The 18797-nt window shown below is 40.4% G+C and overlaps 1 protein-coding gene across 2 annotated transcripts in view; it reads right to left on the reverse strand.

The window, feature by feature from the left end:
• The window catches only part of LOC149249255 (uncharacterized), a 267470-nt gene that overhangs the window by 136288 nt on the left and 112385 nt on the right, over positions 1 to 18797 (reverse strand). For both annotated transcript variants that reach the window (XM_089456206.1, XM_089456207.1), the window contains exon 3: positions 309 to 408. In XM_089456206.1, the coding sequence (XP_089312332.1) occupies positions 309 to 408 (100 nt within the window). The remainder of the gene's footprint in view (positions 1 to 308; positions 409 to 18797) is intronic.

Here is an 18797-nt window from a genome sequence, read left to right on the forward strand (position 1 = left end):
CTCTTAATTACAATAGCTAAACCTATATCTCTAAAAGACCTGATAGCCACAAGAAGACATCCATAGAATAAAAACTTTGCAATTGGCAGTGCATAAGTTGAAGGGATCAACAGAAATATTTTGCAAAAGAAGAAAATTATAATTATGATATCAACTTTTCTCCTTGTGAATGGAAGAGAACATAATTGAGTCATTATATACTGTCTTTTGCATGTCAAGTTCCATCTCTTCACACCATTTTCTTTGCATGATGGTGCAAACTAGGCACAAGCAGCCTTTAGCATCCTATTAAACATAGGCATATCTACCTTGGCCCTTGCTTCTGACAGTTGACCATGAACTATTGAAACATTGACTGCTCCTTTCTCCAGCAGATTGCCATCTTCAATGACTCTTGTAATACCATAACTGTACCACCCACCCATCCATCAACAAATATTAAAATATGATTTCACCCTATCCTGAGAAGACTATTTACAGCATATCCTCATATTGGAAGATGACAAATAGATTAAGAGAAAAAAACAGTGTGAAGGGTATAGATAGTTTGTTTCAGTCAATACACAGACCAGAAAAATATTACATTGAAAAGAAATACTTAAGGAGTATAAACTTATTTTGTATGGTTGTAAGAGATGTAGAACAGGTTGGCAAGAAACTATTACAAACTGCAAAAAAATGGTAACTTTCCATCAGAAGACTTCCAAGCAAATTGAATTGTCATAGAGAACAGCTTTGTTGCTAGCGAAAGACAAATAAAGTTGAATTGAGAGAAGCATATATAGACAACAAGAAAATTATATGCTTTCCCCATTTAGTTTCCTTTTCAAGCAGTTCAGTCAAAACAGCAATAATTTTGGGGCATGTAATGTCTAAGAAAGGACTCATTTCCTCTAGGGAAACTTCAAGCTTCTACTAAGTTATGGCAGACTCTTGACAGAATGTGCTATCGAATCTCCTCAAAAGAGCAATTAAGTCTTCCCTTGACTGGTAAAGTACCCCTGGATAGCAGAAACCTAGTCATACATGCAACTATGAACTATCTCTATAATCTGCCCTCCTTCACCCTATTCTCCCATACTCTAGGACAAATTTCAGCTTCTATTATGCTATGGCAGTCTCCTGACACAAAATGCTGTGAAATATCCTCACTAGAGCAATGCAGTCTCCTCTTGTGTGGAACAGTCCCGTTGGAGAGCAGAAACTTAGCCATAAATGTTGAATTTTGTAACTATGGTCGGTCTTCATAATATATATTGTGGCCCTTGATGTATTTATATTGATTATAGTTAAGCATGTTCTTCATGCTAGAGTCAAAAGAAAAATTTTGTTTTTTGAGTCATGTCCTTTTGGACTTTTAAAAGAGAACAATTTGAATTTTCGAAATTGAATTTTTGGTTCCAAATTCAGTCAAGTCGGCCTCCTTCCAAGTCAAGTCGGCCCAGGGAGAAGACACGCCTATTTGAACCAGCAGATCATTATATAAAGACAGCACGACCTCCTCCACAAGGAAGCAATTCGATCTCTCTCAAGCAAGAATCTTCTGGGCATCCAAACAAAGGACAAGAAGGACAAGGAGGAAGAAAAGATAGACGAATTCATCCATTTTTCTCTCTATCTAGCTCGCATGTGTGGAGGATCTCTCTGTCTCTCCAGTTTGCATCTTTTCCTGGGTAGTTACAGTTGGAGGGCCGAAATTTTCTAGGCAGTTGCAGGGGTGAAATTTTGGGATTTTGGGCAATTACTGGGAGGCCAAAATTTGGCCTAGGGCAAAACAAGAGGGCCGAGTTGCTGGATCAGATTGGAGGCTTGACTTGGAGGGTGTTGACCAGGTTTGACCATAGATTTGTTGAAGGTCAGTTTGACCTAGTTGTTGACTAGAAGTCTAGGTGTGTCTCTTGTTGAAAAGAATAATTTCTCTATTGAAAAGGTTGTTGGGTTTTTCCCCCAAGTGGGTTTTCCCAGGGTAAATCTTGTGCTCTCTTTGTGCATTGTGATCTCTACTGTCCTATTGTTTCTATATGGTTGAATTTCTGAAGTGTAATTGCTTAAAGATATACTGGAAAAATTAAAAACATCATTAGAACTAATTATCAGTTTTCAGAAATATTTTTCTTATATCTATTGCACTAGAAAAATCAACATTGTATCAGAGTTTTGGTGAGGAAAGGGACACTGAGATCACTCTTGAAGAAGTCTACATTGAAAATCGAGATCACTATTGTTAAGACCTTCTTGATTGTTGATCTACATCAATGGCTTCCTCTATGAAGTCAGAGAAAAAGTTAGAAGTGTTGAAAATAGCAGCATCGGAAGTCATTCTCCAATGAGAGGCCTTAAATGGCCACCCTGAGGCTAGCCAGGGAAGATTTGGATAATCGATAAATCCTGCGAATCACTGCAAAAGTCAAGGTGAAGATAGAAGCATTGTGAACTTTGACAAGAGCCAAGATGAAGGAGCTGCTAGTGGATGCCTGGTGAGCCATGTGCAAAATCCAAGGCAATGTCTTGTGAGCTCTTTGAGCAATAGTCAAGACTCAATCTAGCAAGAGTCAGGACGAATGAAGAAGTCTTGTGAGCTAGTATTGGCATGTGTGATGGACTCCTTGACTTCTTGTGATGTGACTACCTAGGATCTGGACCCTCCTAAGCTTACTCCAACAAGTGTCCAAGTTGTAGTACTAAACAATGTTGCACGATTCGTACTCATATAAGATTGTCTGGCTATTGACCCAGCGACTCATATAAGACTCAGGAACGACCTATATAAAACTCGTATAAGACTCGTCAAAATGCAAAAAAAAACTTAGAATATGGAAAAATTTAAGCACAAAAGAGAAACTAATGACAATTCCAATCCTTGTAAGTTATAAAAACCACAATATATGCAATAATTCATCACATCATCTCGTATCTATAAAAGTACAACATAACATATTCGATTTTTGTAAGCAAAACATTTAGATACTGAATAAGACAAGGAATCATGATTCCATAATTAAAATAAAAAATGTCAGCAAGTGCAAAATTCAGATACATATGTCATAAATGATAAATGATTGTCTCAAAATAATCTTGAGTCTCATCACTCATGGGCGACCACACCTAAAATAAGCCCTCGTGGAGCTAATGCTAACATCGAAAGGTTGAAGCAACTGTGAGGCAGGTGTATTTGGAGTCTCCATTTGAGATGGCAAACTAGAGAGATCCTCAGTCTCGTCATCAAGCCAACTCAAATCAGGGGACTCCTCCTCCACAACCCAATCGGACTCTAAATCATTAGTATCCAATAAAATTGGATATGTATCCTTTGGTTGCACTTGTTTTGTGAGCCCTCCTCAACCCATAGGGCCTTGTGGCTAAGTTTTTCAGCCACACAGGGTCCCTATGTGGTTGGCAAACTCAGCAACAAGGCCTTGCGAGCTAAGGAGGCAGTCCTCCTCAACCCAAAAAAAATGGCAAATTAAAAAAAAATGAAAACCAAAAAAAAATTAAATTGAATACAAAAAATTTAAAAAAATTTACATGGAAAACATTCAAACAAGGTTCATGAAGCCTACTTGAAGCTGGGTCTGATTTTATGAAGCCTCCTCCAAGAGCTCCTTCACTATGCAATGGAGTCACTCAACACTCATAGAAATGACCCAAACACTCAAATGGCAAGTGAATGACAAATGGAACGGAGAGAGGTGCTTATAAAGCATTTTCCTGCCTCCAATTTCCCTTTTCCTCCACCTCATTTCCAAAAAAGAGAAGAAAAAATTAAAAAATTAAAAAATAAAAATGGAATCTAAGGTTTGACGGGTCTTATAGGGGTCTAATGCAGGTCTTATATGAGTACACAGATTTAATGCGAGTTTGACCGAGTAAGGGTCTTAAGCACGAGTTCTATGTGAGTGACCCGGCTCGCTATAGAACCCGCCAAGACCTGCGGTTACTCGCGGGTCTTATTTGGGTGGTGCTTCATTGGTACTAAATGATCACATAGAAAAGACCTTTTTATTGTTATCTTGAACATAAGTACTTAAATGTAATTGCAGGTGAATGGACCATGTTGGTTGAGAGAGTGATAAAATGTTTATCTAAAAGCCTTGAGTCATGTAAAAGTGTTTATCATGTAAACTCCTAATCCTAGTGACTAGTTGAGATGTTATAATGTAATGTTATGATAAAAGGCTAAAAGCCAAAGTTTACCTAAGTTTATAAAGGCATTATTATATTAGAGATGTCAATGTAAAATTAGAAGATGGGGGGGCGCACTTGTGTCTAGGGAGAACAACTTAAGTTATTAACCACTCTCTCATGGAGTCTTCTAGAAGGATCATGAAACTTATCCAATGTCAATCCAAGATTAGATCTTGGCGCTCCATTCTAACCAAGAAAAATGATAAAAGGACCAGGAGAAAGCAATTCGCTACACAAGTTAATTTTCTACAATTTTTCATCAGCACGCCGTTTTTTGGGGCAAGTTACAAAAGTGAGCATAACTTGAGCGACTGAGGTCCAATCAAGGTGATTCCAGTTCGATCTAGAAGCTAAGACAAGGGCGTTCCCAGATCCATAGAAAATTCAGTCAGATTTGGATTTAAGGCAGGCATCTACACTGCTAAAGTGACACAACCTAATTCTGTCAAACATCTGCAGAATTTCTGAAACATGAAATGTGGAAAAGGGTTTGATTTACAGGGTTTCTACTCCATATCTTGGTGAGCGCTAAGTGGATCTTGGATCTACTCTCCAAGGCACACCTATCCCTCTTGAGCGCCCAAGGTTTCAAGTTCTCAACTGTTAGATATAACCATTCAAAGTTCAGCAGTCATTTCACCCAGATCTAATTTACTTTCCTACAGTGCGCCTAAGTAATCTTCAGATCTACTTCATACAAGCTCAAATCTAGTCAAGGTGCTCCAAATCTGACATCTTTGGCTCAAGGCAAGTTGATCTAAGTCATTTGCACCTGCATGCAAGAAGTTTCAAGTCAGTTAAGGCTCCATTTGTCTCCAATCATCCTCTCTCCTAGCGAACTGTATTGTAGCGCCCTCAAGAAGGGTTTTGTACCTTCAATTTTGTTCAAGAGCAATAAAGTAAGGTCGTCATTGTTGGGGTTTTCTCCCTTATTGGGTTTCCCCAGGGTAAATCTTGTGTACTAGTGTGTTTGAGTATTTTTACAGTTTATTTCAGTTACTTTTGCATGTTGATATTCAGATCTAAAGGTTGAAAAAGAATTTAAAGTACTCACATTCATATCTACATTCAAAAATTAACATGGTATCAGAGCAAGGTGTGTAGAGCTCTGACTTGCAGCATTCAGACTCGACATAAATCAGAGGCTTATTTTTGCAAATCTACACAAGGTTTATTTGCAGGTTGAGTTATGGCTTCCTCCTCCACTGTTGTTCAGAAGGAAGACCGATTGGAAGAGTCCTCCAACTTCCATGTTTGGAAGATGAGGATCACTAACATCCTTCAAGAGCAAGAATTGCTCCACTTTATCAATTCTGAACCAGAGCGCCCTACCTCCATTGTTGGGGGTGCTGCTTTTGATAGAAACCAGGCAAAAGCAAGGAGAATTATATTTGATTTTGTGAAGGATAATGTCCTGGGGGTAATGACAGTTGCAATGACTCCAAAACAATGCATGGATTCACTTTCCAGTCTGTACGAGAAGTATGCAACAAGTCAGAAGAGATACTTGAAACATAAACTAAAGTTCCTAAAGCTAGAAAAGGGAGAGATTGTCACAGATTTCTACTCAAAGATTAGGCAGATACGAGATCAGCTTATAGTAGCTAGAGACAAAGTGAGAGATGATGATTTGGTGCAGGCCATTTATGATGGCCTTCCTCCTTCTTGGGGAACTTTCCTTTCAAGCGTAAGTGGAAGAGTTGAACAACCTACTTTTGAGAGACTTTGGCATGATTGTGTCGAAGAAGAAAGCAAAGTAATGATCAGAGAAGGAACCTCCAAGGAAGAGGTTCATGCACTTGCCACCAGAACAAGGAAAAGAGGAAGGAGACCATCCTTCCAAAGGACTTCCACTCCCAAGAATGATCAAAAGGAGAAAGGTAAAGCGCCCTATAAAGGTAAACACTTTGATATTTCAAAGATTAAATGTTATAATTGCAACAAATTGGGACACATGGCTAAAGACTGCAAGTTCAGGAAGAGAGGTAATTATAACAAAGGCAAACAATATGCTTCTACTGCTAAAATCCAAAAAGAAGAACTAGTAGTTCTTTCCATGAACAAGAAAGTGAAGGCTGGAAGGAATACTTGGGAATTTCAGCACTCTCTGGTTCGGTGTCTTCCAAGCGAGACATGTGGCTGATTGATAGTGGTGCCTCCATCCACATGACAGGTTACAAAGAGATCCTTACAAACTACAAGAAGAAATCATTTGGTGTTCAGGTGGAATTAGGAGATGACTCCAATCATGAGATTATTGGAGTTGGGTCCATATCCTTACAGCTAGATTCAAGATCTATTTTGCATCTTAATGATGTTCTACATGTATCAGACATGAAGAAGAACCTTATTTCAATATCCACCATGGAAAAGAAAGGCTTCAGAACTCCCTTTATAGATGAGCAAGCATATCTATGGCCGAAAGAAAAAGGCATCCAGGAAGCTGAAGCAATTGGAATTTGTGAAGGTGGACTTTATAAGCTCATTGGCTATCCCATTCAAGCTCTTGTTCAAAATATTGTCAGCAACAACGAGCTTTAGCATAGGAGGTTCGGCAATCTCTTCCACAAGGCACTTTCAAATCTACATCACATGGTAATAGGCTTGCCTCATATTTCACTTTCAAAAAATGAAGTTTGCAAAGGATGTTTGCTTGGGAAAAATACAAAGAAATCATTTAATAGCAGTGATAGCAGATCTAAAGATATCCTAGAGCTAATTCATTAAGATATATGTGGTCCTATGACTTGTCCTTCTTTGAGTGGCTATTTGTACTATGTATCTTTTATTGATGACTTCTCCAGAATATGTTGGGTGTATTTTATGAAAAACAAGAATGAGACCTTTGAGAAATTCAAAGAATTTAAAGCCCTAGTGGAAAATCAAACTAATAAGAAGGTTAAAACTCTTAGGTCTAATAATGAGGGGGAGTATGAATACCATCATTTTGTGGATTTCTGTAAAGAACATGGCATAAAAAAACAATTGACTACCCCTTATAATCCTCAGCAAAATGGAGTAGCTGAGAGGAAAAATAAAACCCTTGTTGAAGCCTCCAAAGCAATGAAGGTTGACCAAGATCTTCTTATCTCTCTTTGGGTTGAAGCTACCAGGAAAGTTGTTTACATTCAAAACCGTAGCCCTCATTCCATTCACAAGGATAAAACACCTGAAGAAGCCTTCACTGGAATCAAGCTTGATGTAAGCCACTTTAGAGTCGTAAGCCACTTTAGAGTCTTTGGTTTCCTAGTTTACATTCATGTTCCCAAGGACAAGAGGTCCAAACTAGAACCCTCCAGGATAAAAGGCATATTTGTGGGATATAGTGAGTCATCCAAAGCCTACAGAGTTTATATACCTGGTCAAAGAAAAATTGAGGTGAGTCAGGATGTCACCTTCCATGAAGAAGCAGCCTTTAGAAAGTCAAAAGAACTTCAACTTGAAACCAAAAATGAGCCTACCTCTCCTTCTGCTGAAAGTTCAGGTTCAGGGAGTCAGAGGGAGAGAAACCAAGATGATCCCATGGATCATGACTTGTCTCTTGAGCCTGCTGAAGTCCTAGAAAAATCACTTGAAGAAGCTCCAGTTAAAAGAAAACCATCTTGGGCCAGGGAAATTCTACAAGAAGCAGAAAAGATAGCTGCTCCCAAAGGCACATTCAGGGAAAGCAAAAGACCTCACAGGTATGGTGGTTATGTAGCACTTGTCAGCAACTTAAGTGAATCTGAACCTTCTACTTTTGATGAAGCAAATAAATTACAAGTCTGGAAAGATGCAATGCTCGAAGAATATAAATCTATAATGAAGAATAATGTATGGGATATTGTTCCAAGACCTACTGATAAATCAGTTGTTTCATCTAAGTGGATATACAAGATTAAACATGTTGCAAATGGTAGCATTGAAAAGTTTAAGGCAAGGTTTGTTGCCTGTGGTTTCACCCAAAAGGAAGGCATTGATTATGACGAGACATTTGCGCCAGTGGCAAGGTATACTTCTATTCGTACAGTCATTTCTTTAGCCTCTATATTTGGTTGGAAGTTACATCAAATGGATGTCAAAACTGCTTTTCTAAATGGAAATGTAGAGCAGGAAGTTTATGTTGAACAGCCAGAAGGCTTTATTTTGCATAGCAAAGACTCACATGTATGCAGGCTAAGGAAGGCTTTGTACGGCCTTAAACAGGCTCCTCGGGTATGGTATGAAACCATGGACAATTTTCTTAAAGATTTGGGCTTTCAAAGCAGTGATGTTGATTCTAACTTGTATCTCAGGATGATCAAGAATCAACCTCTATTTGTAGTGCTATATGTTGATGATCTCTTTCTGACAGGAGAAGACCACTTAATTGAGTGGTGTAAAAAGGAACTCACAGAAAGATTTGAAATGAAAGATCTTGGCCTTATGCATTACTTCCTTGGGTTGGAAGTCTGGCAGAACAAAGATGGTATCTTTCTAGCTCAGGGAAAATATACTGTGGACATCCTAAAGAGGTTTGGAATGCTTGAATGTAAGTCAATGGCCACACCAATGATCACCAACCTCAAGAAACTACATGACTCAGACACAGGATCAGATTTAGTGGACCCCACTATGTACAGGCAGCTAATCGGCTCCTTGTTGTATCTAGCTCATACTCGGCCTGATATATGTTATTCAGTGAGTGCGCTAAGTCAGTTTATGGTTGAGCCTAGATAGAGACATTGGATTGCTGCAAAGCATATTTTGAGGTATCTGAAAGGGACCATTACCTATGGTCTAAGTTGCTCTTCCAACTCTGGTATTACTCTACATGGTTATGCAGACTCAAACTGGCTTCGAAGTCCAGTAGACAGGAAGAGCACAACAGGCTACTGTTTCAGTCTTGGATCAACCATGATTTCCTGTTCCAGTAGAAAACAAGGGTCCATTGCCCATAGTACAATAGAGGTTGAATATATTGCAGCAAGTGATGCATGCAGGGAAGCAGTGTGGCTCAGGAAGTTGATTTCTGGGTTGTACAAAACTCGGTTGGAGACTACAGTCCTCTTTTGTGACAATCAAAGCTGCATAAAACTGGTTGAGAATCCAGTGTTCCATGAAAGAACGAAGCACATAGACTTGAAGTTTCATTATGTAAGAGACATGGTCCAAAGGAAAACAGTCAAGCTACAGTACATAGCAACACAAGAGCAGGTTGCAGATATCCTAACCAAGCCCTTGCCAGTAAAACAGTTTGCGCACCTAAGAGGCAAGCTTGGAGTTGCAGAGAATGCCTCCCTTGCTGAGAGGGAGTGTTGAAAATAGCAGCATTGTAAGTCATTCTCCAATGAGAGGCCTTAAATGGCCACCCTGAGGCTAGCCAGGGAAGATTTGGAGAATCAATAAATCCTGTGAGTCACTGCAAAAGTCAAGGCGAAGGTAGAAGCCTTGTGAGCTTTGACAAGAGCCAGAATGAAGGACCTACTAGTGGATGCTTGGTGAGCCATGTGAAAAATCCAAGGCAATGTCTTGTGAGCTCTTTGAGAAGCAATCAAGACTCGGTCTAGCAAGAGACGGGACGAATGAAGAAGTCCTGTGAGCTAGTACTCGCATGTGTGATGGACTCCTTGGCTGGTTGTGATGTGACTACCTAGGACCTCGACCCTTCTAGGCTTACTCCAACAGGTGTCCAAGTTGTAGTACTAAATGATCACATGAAAAAGACCACCTTCTTATTGTTATTTTGAACATAAGTACTTAAATGTAATTGTTGTGAGAATTCCAAACCCTGGAATCCTACTACAACAACTAATAATATTTCTTCTATTTGTTAAATTAATTAAACAAACTATTTGCAGTTTCCTACGGCAAATATTGAAACATATACACTGCAGCCTTCACAAAACAAATACTGTGGAAGAAAAATAAATGTTGGAAAATTAGAGAAATTCTAGCACACACATAAAGATATTGACACAGTTATTTTTGGACAATTGTCCCCGAAAAAACCCAATGCGGGAAAATCGGTGCAGCAGATGAGGGTTTCTTTATTAATCCTTCAAAAGTAATTCAAGGACAACAATTCGAACAGCAAAACAAAGGAAAAATACTAAGAGAAATTAGTAACAAATTTCTCACTCTCCACAGTGACTCCTTGACCCCGAGATGGACCCTCTGCGCATACGTTGGTATCTTTGCGTCACCCTCTACACAGTGTTCTAGTGGATTGTGTCTCTCCTCACGTTGTCTCTTCTTGAATTTGTCCTACACTTCCTAGACCACTATTGATACCCTCTCTCTTTCTCCTACAACTCACCCTCTGGCTCTATCTCCTCTGCTGAACTTCAGCCACTGAGAAAATCAATCTGCCTAGGCAACTGAGTAACTGCACTTGTGTGTTCTCCATCTACCCATCGACTTCTTCTTATAATCTTTTGTTGGAGCACGAAAGGCCAAGATTAAAACATAATTGATGGCTCAGATTATTTCCCTGTCGATCCCTGTGAGTTTCTAGAACATTCACACCTTCACTTAATTAATTCTGATTAATTAGTCATATTCCCTAAGTTTAGACTTAGGAAATATTTTAAAAAACAACTAATAATCTAATTAAGTCATTTCTAGGTGGAATTTCCATAAACGATTTATGGGTTTTGGAGATCTCATGTATTCTAGCCTCTCCACAAAATTTCATGGCTAGAACACATCCGATGCTACAAAAACTAACACTCCCTCTTAGCGAGGAAAGTGTTATAGTGTTGCAACTATTGCCACAACACACTGTCTCTGCACCATCTCTTGTCACGTTGTTGATTTCTAGCTACTATTGCCCACCAACTACTGCGCAACTCTGATATGCGTTGTATCTATGCTGCAGCTAACCCTGTTGTACTCCTGTCAAATACTGCATCTGCACTGCTACTCCCTGTCCTCTATTGCTGTTGCAACTAAGAATCCATCTATTTCTGCTACTGAAACAGGTTCTCCACCATACCCATATGTTCCCTAAACTGGATGAACTTAGCTCTCCCTAGAGATTTCGTGAGTATGTCTGCTACCTGATCTCCTGTGGGAACATACTGCAGCTGGACTGCCCCATGCTGAATGCAATGTCTGATGAAATGACAATAGATATCAATGTGCTTCGACCTATCATGAAATATTGAATTCTCAAAGAGATTTATGCAACTCTGATTGTCACAGTAAACATTGGTCTCTCCCATCTTCCTGAACAAACTCACAAGCAGCTTCCTAAGCCATATAGCTTCACACGTAGATGTGTTGACTACCATATATTCAACTTTTGCTGAACCCAGTGCTACTGGCTTCTGCTTCTTACTGCACCAAGATACCATCCCCGATCCAACACTGAAACAGTACCCAGAGCTACTTTTCTTATCCAGTGAACTACCTACCCAATCTACATCTATGAATCCACATAATCTCACGTCATCTCCTCGAGTATATTTCAAACCATATCTCACTGTTCCACGCACATATTTAAGAATGTGCCTAGTTGCTACCCAATGTACCCTTTTCGGTTCATCATGAACTGACTAAGGGTATTGACAGCAAAACAAATGTCTTGCCTAGTGTTAACCAGATACATGAGCAACCCAATGAGTTGTCTGTACAAGGTGGGGTTGACTTCCTTGTCCCCTAATGCATCTATCTTCTTCTAATTGGTGATCATGGGCATCATCATGGATCAGCAATCCTGCATTCTGAATCTCTTCAGAATATCTGTAGCATATCTCCCTTGCCCAAGGAAGATCTCCCCACTCTTCTACCATACTTCCAATCCTAGAAAATAGTGCATCAACCCCATATCCTTCATGTCAAATTTTGCTGCAAGGTTCCTTTTGTAGTCCTTTATGAGCTCTGATGATCCTGTCAAAAATCATCTACATATAATGCCAGAATGAGAGGCTCATTCTCCACCATTAAATAGTAGATATTGGGATCTGTGTCACTCTTGATGAATCCCAACTGCTACAAATAACTGTCAATCCGACCATACCACGCCTTGGGTGCATGTTTGAGCCCATATAGAGCTTTCTTCAACCTGCATACATGAGTATCTTTCAGGCTGCTCTATATACACCTCTTCTTCTATCACCCCGTTCAAAAATGTTGTCTTGACGTCTATCTGGTGAATCTCCCATCCCAACTGCATTGCTAGGGATATAATAGATCTGATAGAGGTATAAGCGAAGGTCTCCTCATAGTTTATCCCTTCCTTTTGTGCATACCCCTTTGCCACAAATCTAGCCTTGTAGTTTTCTACACTGCCATCTGCAGTGTACTTGATCTTGTAGATCCATCTGGAGCCTACAACTGATCTGTCTTCTGGTCTAGGCACTACCTCCCAAACATCATTTGTCATGATAGAATTGTTGAAATTTCTAAGTCTGACACATTAGAAATCCCTACTACATTATCTGGTTTATTATCTCCTACTTGTTCTTTCCATTAACAAGTTATTTATAAATATAAATACCGAAATAAACACAAATGCGACCTTAACACATATACAGATCAACAACTGAAATAACTAAGACAATCACACAAGGGACACCGTTATTTTTGGACAATCGTCCCCGGAAAAACCCAATGCGGGAAACCGATGCAGTAGATATGAGGGTTTTATTATTATGCAATTTTTTTAATACAACTAGGGTGCCAAAAATGGCTCACTCAGTCGTACCTTTCTCCAGAGATAGATATTTTGGCTAATCAGCAACCAGATGATTGGCCCCACAGCAACTTCGACATTTCCTTAGCAGGACAGCGAACGCTGCTCCAAGCTATCTTATGGAACTACATCGCCCTCCAGGGACTGTGTCACCCTCCTATGACTTTGCGTCAGTTGATCAGCTCCCAGTCTGGCCCACAAAATCACCTCAGCGCAGCCTCTTCAGCCCAACGCCAGCTCTGCAGCTCTTTGTGTTGCCTGTGTCAGCCTCTGTGGCTTCTGCATCAGCCTCTTGGCCCTCTGCATCCTCTACACTGGCCTCTTCAACCCTTGTTACCTTTGTGTCAACCTTTGTTGCCTCTATGTCAGCCTTCCTAGGCTCTGCGCTGTCTCTTTGGCACTTCCTCTGCCTCTCTGATATGTATTCTCGACCTCCTGTAGAATTGCCCCCGCTGCAACAGATCACTAACTCGATTTCTCAGCAAACCTTGCCCTAGAAAATTGAATTGACTAATCAACTTAGTGTGTCTCCAACTGACCGTCAAGCCTCCTCTTATACTTTTTTTGTTGACGATTCAACGACCAAGATTAAGTCCTTAATCAATGGCTAAGATTAGATTTGGCTTGATCCTCATCATTTAGAACTTTCTCACCCATTTTATTTTAATACACATTAATATTTTAATTTTCCTAAGTTTAGACTTAGGGTCACATTAAAAATGTTAATTATTCTAATATCTCTCCATCCGGGTGGAATTTCCCCAAATGATTTCTGGGTCTTGGAGATCTTATGTGCCTTAGCCTCTCCACCTTATTTTCATGGCTAGAGCACATCCGATGCTACCAAAAATCAACAAGAACTGTATTCTTCCTCCATGTCATCCACCCACACCTGATGTTGTATGGCTTCCTAAACGCTGGAGGGTTTTGTAACATGAGCTACCAAAGCTTGATATCTGTTAGGCTTCCTGCGTTGTCTCTTGTCTGTCCTAGGAGCTCCGACAAACTCCTCTGCATCCCTCAAGGTCTGATGCACTTCCCTACTGGCTTTACCACTAGTGGTGGGAGGTTCAGTAAGTTCCTCCTGTTCTTGCTGCTTCATCTGATGAGAACTCCCTTGATCTCCTACTTCTGAGGAGATACTAGTACTGGTCACCGTACTCAATCCTTGTGACTATCCTCCTGCTTGTCCCACTTGTTGTCCCTGTTGCTGGACTAACGGAACTTCTATTGACTGATCACCTGCAGGCATTTCTCGAGATCTTCTAAAAGCTCTGTCTTCCATGAACTTTACATCTCGCCTCACTACAATCTTCCTACTGCTAGGAATGTAGATCCTATATGCCTTTGAGGTCTCGCTATACCCTACAAGAAACCCCTTCTCTGCAGTTTGATCCAATTTACTATGCTTTTCATCTGGTATGTGGTAGTAAGCCACACTCCCGAATATCCTCAAATGACTTACTTCAGGCTTCTTTCCTGTGAAGACCCCCTCTGGTGTTTTCTTCCCCAATGCTCTATGAGGTGCTCTGTTTTGAATGTGCACCATTGTGTTGCATGCCTCCGCCCATTAAAATCTAGGAAAATCCTGGTCATACAGCATAGTTGTTGCAGCCCCAACTATGGTTCTATTCTTTTGCCCCATTACTCCATTCTGTTGAGGATTATATGGAGTTGTCCATTCTCTTTTGATGCCTTCCTTCGCACAGAAGTCTATGAAGTCTTTATCTATGTATTCTCCACCATTATCTGAATGTAGCACCTTAAACTTTTTCCTTGTCGCTTTCTCTACAAGAGCCTTGAACACTCTGAACCGATCAAAGCCCTCATCTTTGGTCTTTAAGAAATAGATCCAGGTCTTCCTGGAATGATGATCAATAAAGGTTCTATTCTTTTGCCCCACTACTCCATTCTGCTGAGGGAGTTGTCCTTTCTCTTTTGATGCCTTCCTTCGTGCAGAAGTCTGTGAAGTCTTTATCTGTGTATTCTCCACCATTATCTGAACGTTGCACCTTGATCTTTTTCCCCGTCGCGTTCTCTACAAGAGCCTTGAACACTCTAAATCGATCAAAGACCTCATCTTTGGTCTTTAAGAAATAGATCCATGTCTTCCTGGAATGATGATCAATAAAGGTGACGAAATATTCGCCACCGCTAAGAGCTCTAGTGGTCATAGGGCCACAAATATCTCAGTGTATCAATCCCAACACGCCATTTTCTCTGCTGTCACTTCTAGGAAATTATGTCTTTGCGTACTTCCCAAGTACACATCCTCTACACACATCATCGTGCTCTGTACTGAGAACTAGAACTCCCGTTACAATTTCTCTAAGCATCCTAAGTGCTCCATGGTGTAAATGTCCCATCCTCCTGTGCCATAGTTCGTTTAGCTCCTTCCCACTGCTATTATCACTACCTATCAATGCCATTGGAGAATCGAGTTGCAACTTGTATAACATGTTGCTTCGAGCTCCAATCTATCTCACCTTCTTCCAGCTAGAGTGTTTGACATACACTTTCTTCCCCACGAAGTGTACATCGTACCCCTTGTCCTATAACTGGGACACTGAAATTAGGTTCATACCCAATCCTGGCACATGCAGTACATTAGTAGCGTTGGTGTTGGTTCTTGTTTCTGTCTGAAATTCTATGGTGCCTCTCCCTACCGGAGTACATTTAGTTATGTTGCCCATAGTGATTTGGAAGTCCATTTGCTCCTCTTGATAGCTAGAGAAATATTCTCTAACTCCTGTCATATGAGCTGAAGCTCCACTATCAATATACCAGACACCAAATGATGTTGAACCTGACAAGCACGCAAACTCATCCTCCAACCTGGAAGATAATTCTGAGGCTTCCTGACTGTTGATTCTATCCATGATTTTCTGTGCTATTTCTCCTTTCCTTCCTAATGTTGATTTTGTTGCTGCAAAATACTGCGTCCCAGCTGGAAATCTACTCTACAAAGAAATATTGTTGCTCCCTCTGCCTCTGGTAATCCTCGATCTGGAAAATCTAATTTCTTTGTCGACTCTCTTAGAGAAATAGACTTTTCCTCAAAAACTAACCCTCCTGGCCAAGGGGACTGCGCAGCCTCTGGGGTTTCGAGCAGTTTCTTACGCAGTGCTACAAAGCTCCTTCTCCTCTCTACAACTGAGCTCTCCAGCTTCTATCTGTGCTCTGATACCATGTGAAAATTTCGAAACCCGGAATCCTACTGCAGCCACTGATAATATTTCTTCTATTTGTTAAATTAACTAAACAAACTATTTGCAGTTTCCTACGGCAAATATTGAAACATATACACTGCAACCTTCACAAAACAAATACTGCGAAAGAAAAATAAATGCTGGAAAATTAGAGAAATTCTAGAACACACATAAAGATATTGACACAGTTATTTTTGGACAATTGTCCCCGGAAACACCAAATGCGGGAAAACCAGTGCAGCAGATGAGGGTTTCTTTATTAATCTTTCAGCGATAATTCAAGTACAAGAATTCGGATAGCAAAACAGAGGAAAAATATTGAGAGAAATTTAGTAACAAATTTCTCACTCTCCACAGCGACTCCCTGACCCTGAGATGGACCCTCTGCCTATACGCTGGTGTCTCTGCATCACCCTCTGCACATTGCTCTAGTGGATTGCATCTCTCCTCACACTGTCTCTTCCTAAATTCATCTTGCTACTTCCCGAACGATTGTTGATACCCTCTCTCTTTCTCCTGCAACTCACCCTCTGGCTCTATCTCCTCTACTGAACTTCAGCCACTGAGAAAATCGATATGCCTAGGCAACTGAGTAACTACACTTGTGTCTTCTTCATCTACCCATCGACTTCTTATAATCTTGTATTGGAGTACCAACGACCAAGATTAAAACATAATTGATGGCTCAGATTATTTCCTTGTCATTCTCTGTGAGTTTCTAGAACATTCTCACCTTAACTTAGTTAATTATGATTAATTAGTCATATTCCCTAAGTTTAGACTAAGGAAATATTTAAAAAAACGACTATTAATCTAATTAAGTCATTTCTAAGTGAAATTTCCATAAACGATTTCTGGGTTTTGAAGATCTCGTGTATTCTAGCCTCTCCACAAAATTTCATGGCTAGAACACATTCGATGTTACAAAAACTAACAATTGCAGGTGAATGGACCCTGCTAGTTGAGAGAGTGATAAAATGTCTATCCAAAAGCCTTGAGTCATGTAAAAGTGTTTGTCATGTAAACTCCTAGTCCTAGTGACTAGTTGAGATGTTATAATGTAATGTTATGATGTAAAGGCTAAAAGCCTAAGTCTGCCTAAGTTTATAAAGGCATTATTATATTAAAGATGTCAAAGTAAAATTAGAAGGGGGGGGCGCACTTGTCTTTAGGGAGAACAACTTAAGTTGTTAACCCTTCTCTCATGGAGTCTTCTAGAAGGATCATGAAGCTTATCCAATGCCAATCCAAGATTAGATCTAGGCGCTCCATTCAAGCAAGAGAAATGATAAAAGGACCAAGAGACAGCAATTTGCTACACAAGTTCATTTTCTGCAGTTTTTCATCAGCACACAGGTTTTCTGGGGCGAGTTACAAAAGTGAGCATAACTTGAGCTACAAAGGTCCAATCAAGGTGATTCTAGTTGGATCTGGAAACTAAGACAAGGGTGTTCCTAGATCCATAGAACACTCAACCAAATCTGTTGAACTTTCTAAGTTTACTTAGTTTAGAAACCCTTCATGCACTTTCTCTGATTTATTCCTACCTACTTGTTATTTTTCTTTAACAAGTTATTTACAAAGTAAATACTGAAAATAAACACCAGCGCATGCTCAACATATTACAGATCAGCAACTAAAAGAAACAAGAACAAACACACCACATGACACCATTATTTTTGGACCAATGTCCCCGGAAAAACCCAATGCGGGAAAACCGGTGCAGCTATTTGAGGGTTTTCTTATTAAGCAATATCACAGTACAATCTGGGTTCCGAAACTAGCCTACCCAACAGAGAATTTCTTTAGCAACTATACCTCATAGTTTGAGAGAAATATCCTGGCTAAAACCTCGGAAAACCCTTCCAGTAGCTCCTCAACACAAAACTGCTCTGCAACCCCAGCGTCTGCCCAAACTAGACTGCGTCAGCCCCTCTCTATCTCATGTTGGCCCTGCGTCAACCTTTCTAGGCCTGCGTCAACCCCAGGAGGCCCTGCGTCAACTCTGGGAGCCTCTACGTCAGCTGCGCTAACCCCTCTGGTGCTCTGCGCAGCACTTCGCTGCCTCTGCATGGCCCTGCGTGAGCCCTTGCTGGCTCTGCGTCACCCTCCTTGACTGCTGCGCTGCTCTCCCGGCACAATCTATGCCTTCTTTGTTTCTCTGTACTCAATGCCCCTCAGCTGCTCTCCCGATCACTAATTCTATCTCTCTTAGCAAACCCCGCTCTAGAGAATAGAATCACTAATCATCTGGTGTACTCTCCAAGTGACCCTCAAGCCTCCTCTTATACTTTTCCTGTTGACATCTCAACGGCCGAGATTAAGTCCCTAATCAACGACTAAGATTAGATCTGGCTTGATCCATGTCTTTTGGACCATTCTAACACAAATTCATATTAATACACATTAATATTTTATTTTCCCTAAGTTTAGACTTAGGGACTCCATTAAAAATATTGATTATTTTAATATCTCCTGATCTGTTTAGAATCTGCCTAAACCCTTTTTGGGTATTGGAGATCTCATGTGCCCCGACCTCTCCACTAAATTCCGTGGCTAGAGCACATCCGATGCTACCCCAAATCAACACTCCCTCTTAGCGAGGATTGTGCTCTAGCAATACTCCTCACTAAGTATTACCCTAATCATCCGGAATCAGTACCTGTGCTGATGCTAGGCCTTCCTGCCCAACATCCTCTGTATTGTTGCATCTTGTACTGTTGCCCATGGTTCTACCACTGCCACTG

The sequence above is a fragment of the Pinus tabuliformis genome, chromosome 7 (assembly GCF_031772625.1).
Source record: "Pinus tabuliformis cultivar Carrire ecotype Pingquan chromosome 7, CPIR1, whole genome shotgun sequence".
In the NCBI taxonomy this organism is placed as follows: domain Eukaryota; kingdom Viridiplantae; phylum Streptophyta; class Pinopsida; order Pinales; family Pinaceae; genus Pinus; species Pinus tabuliformis.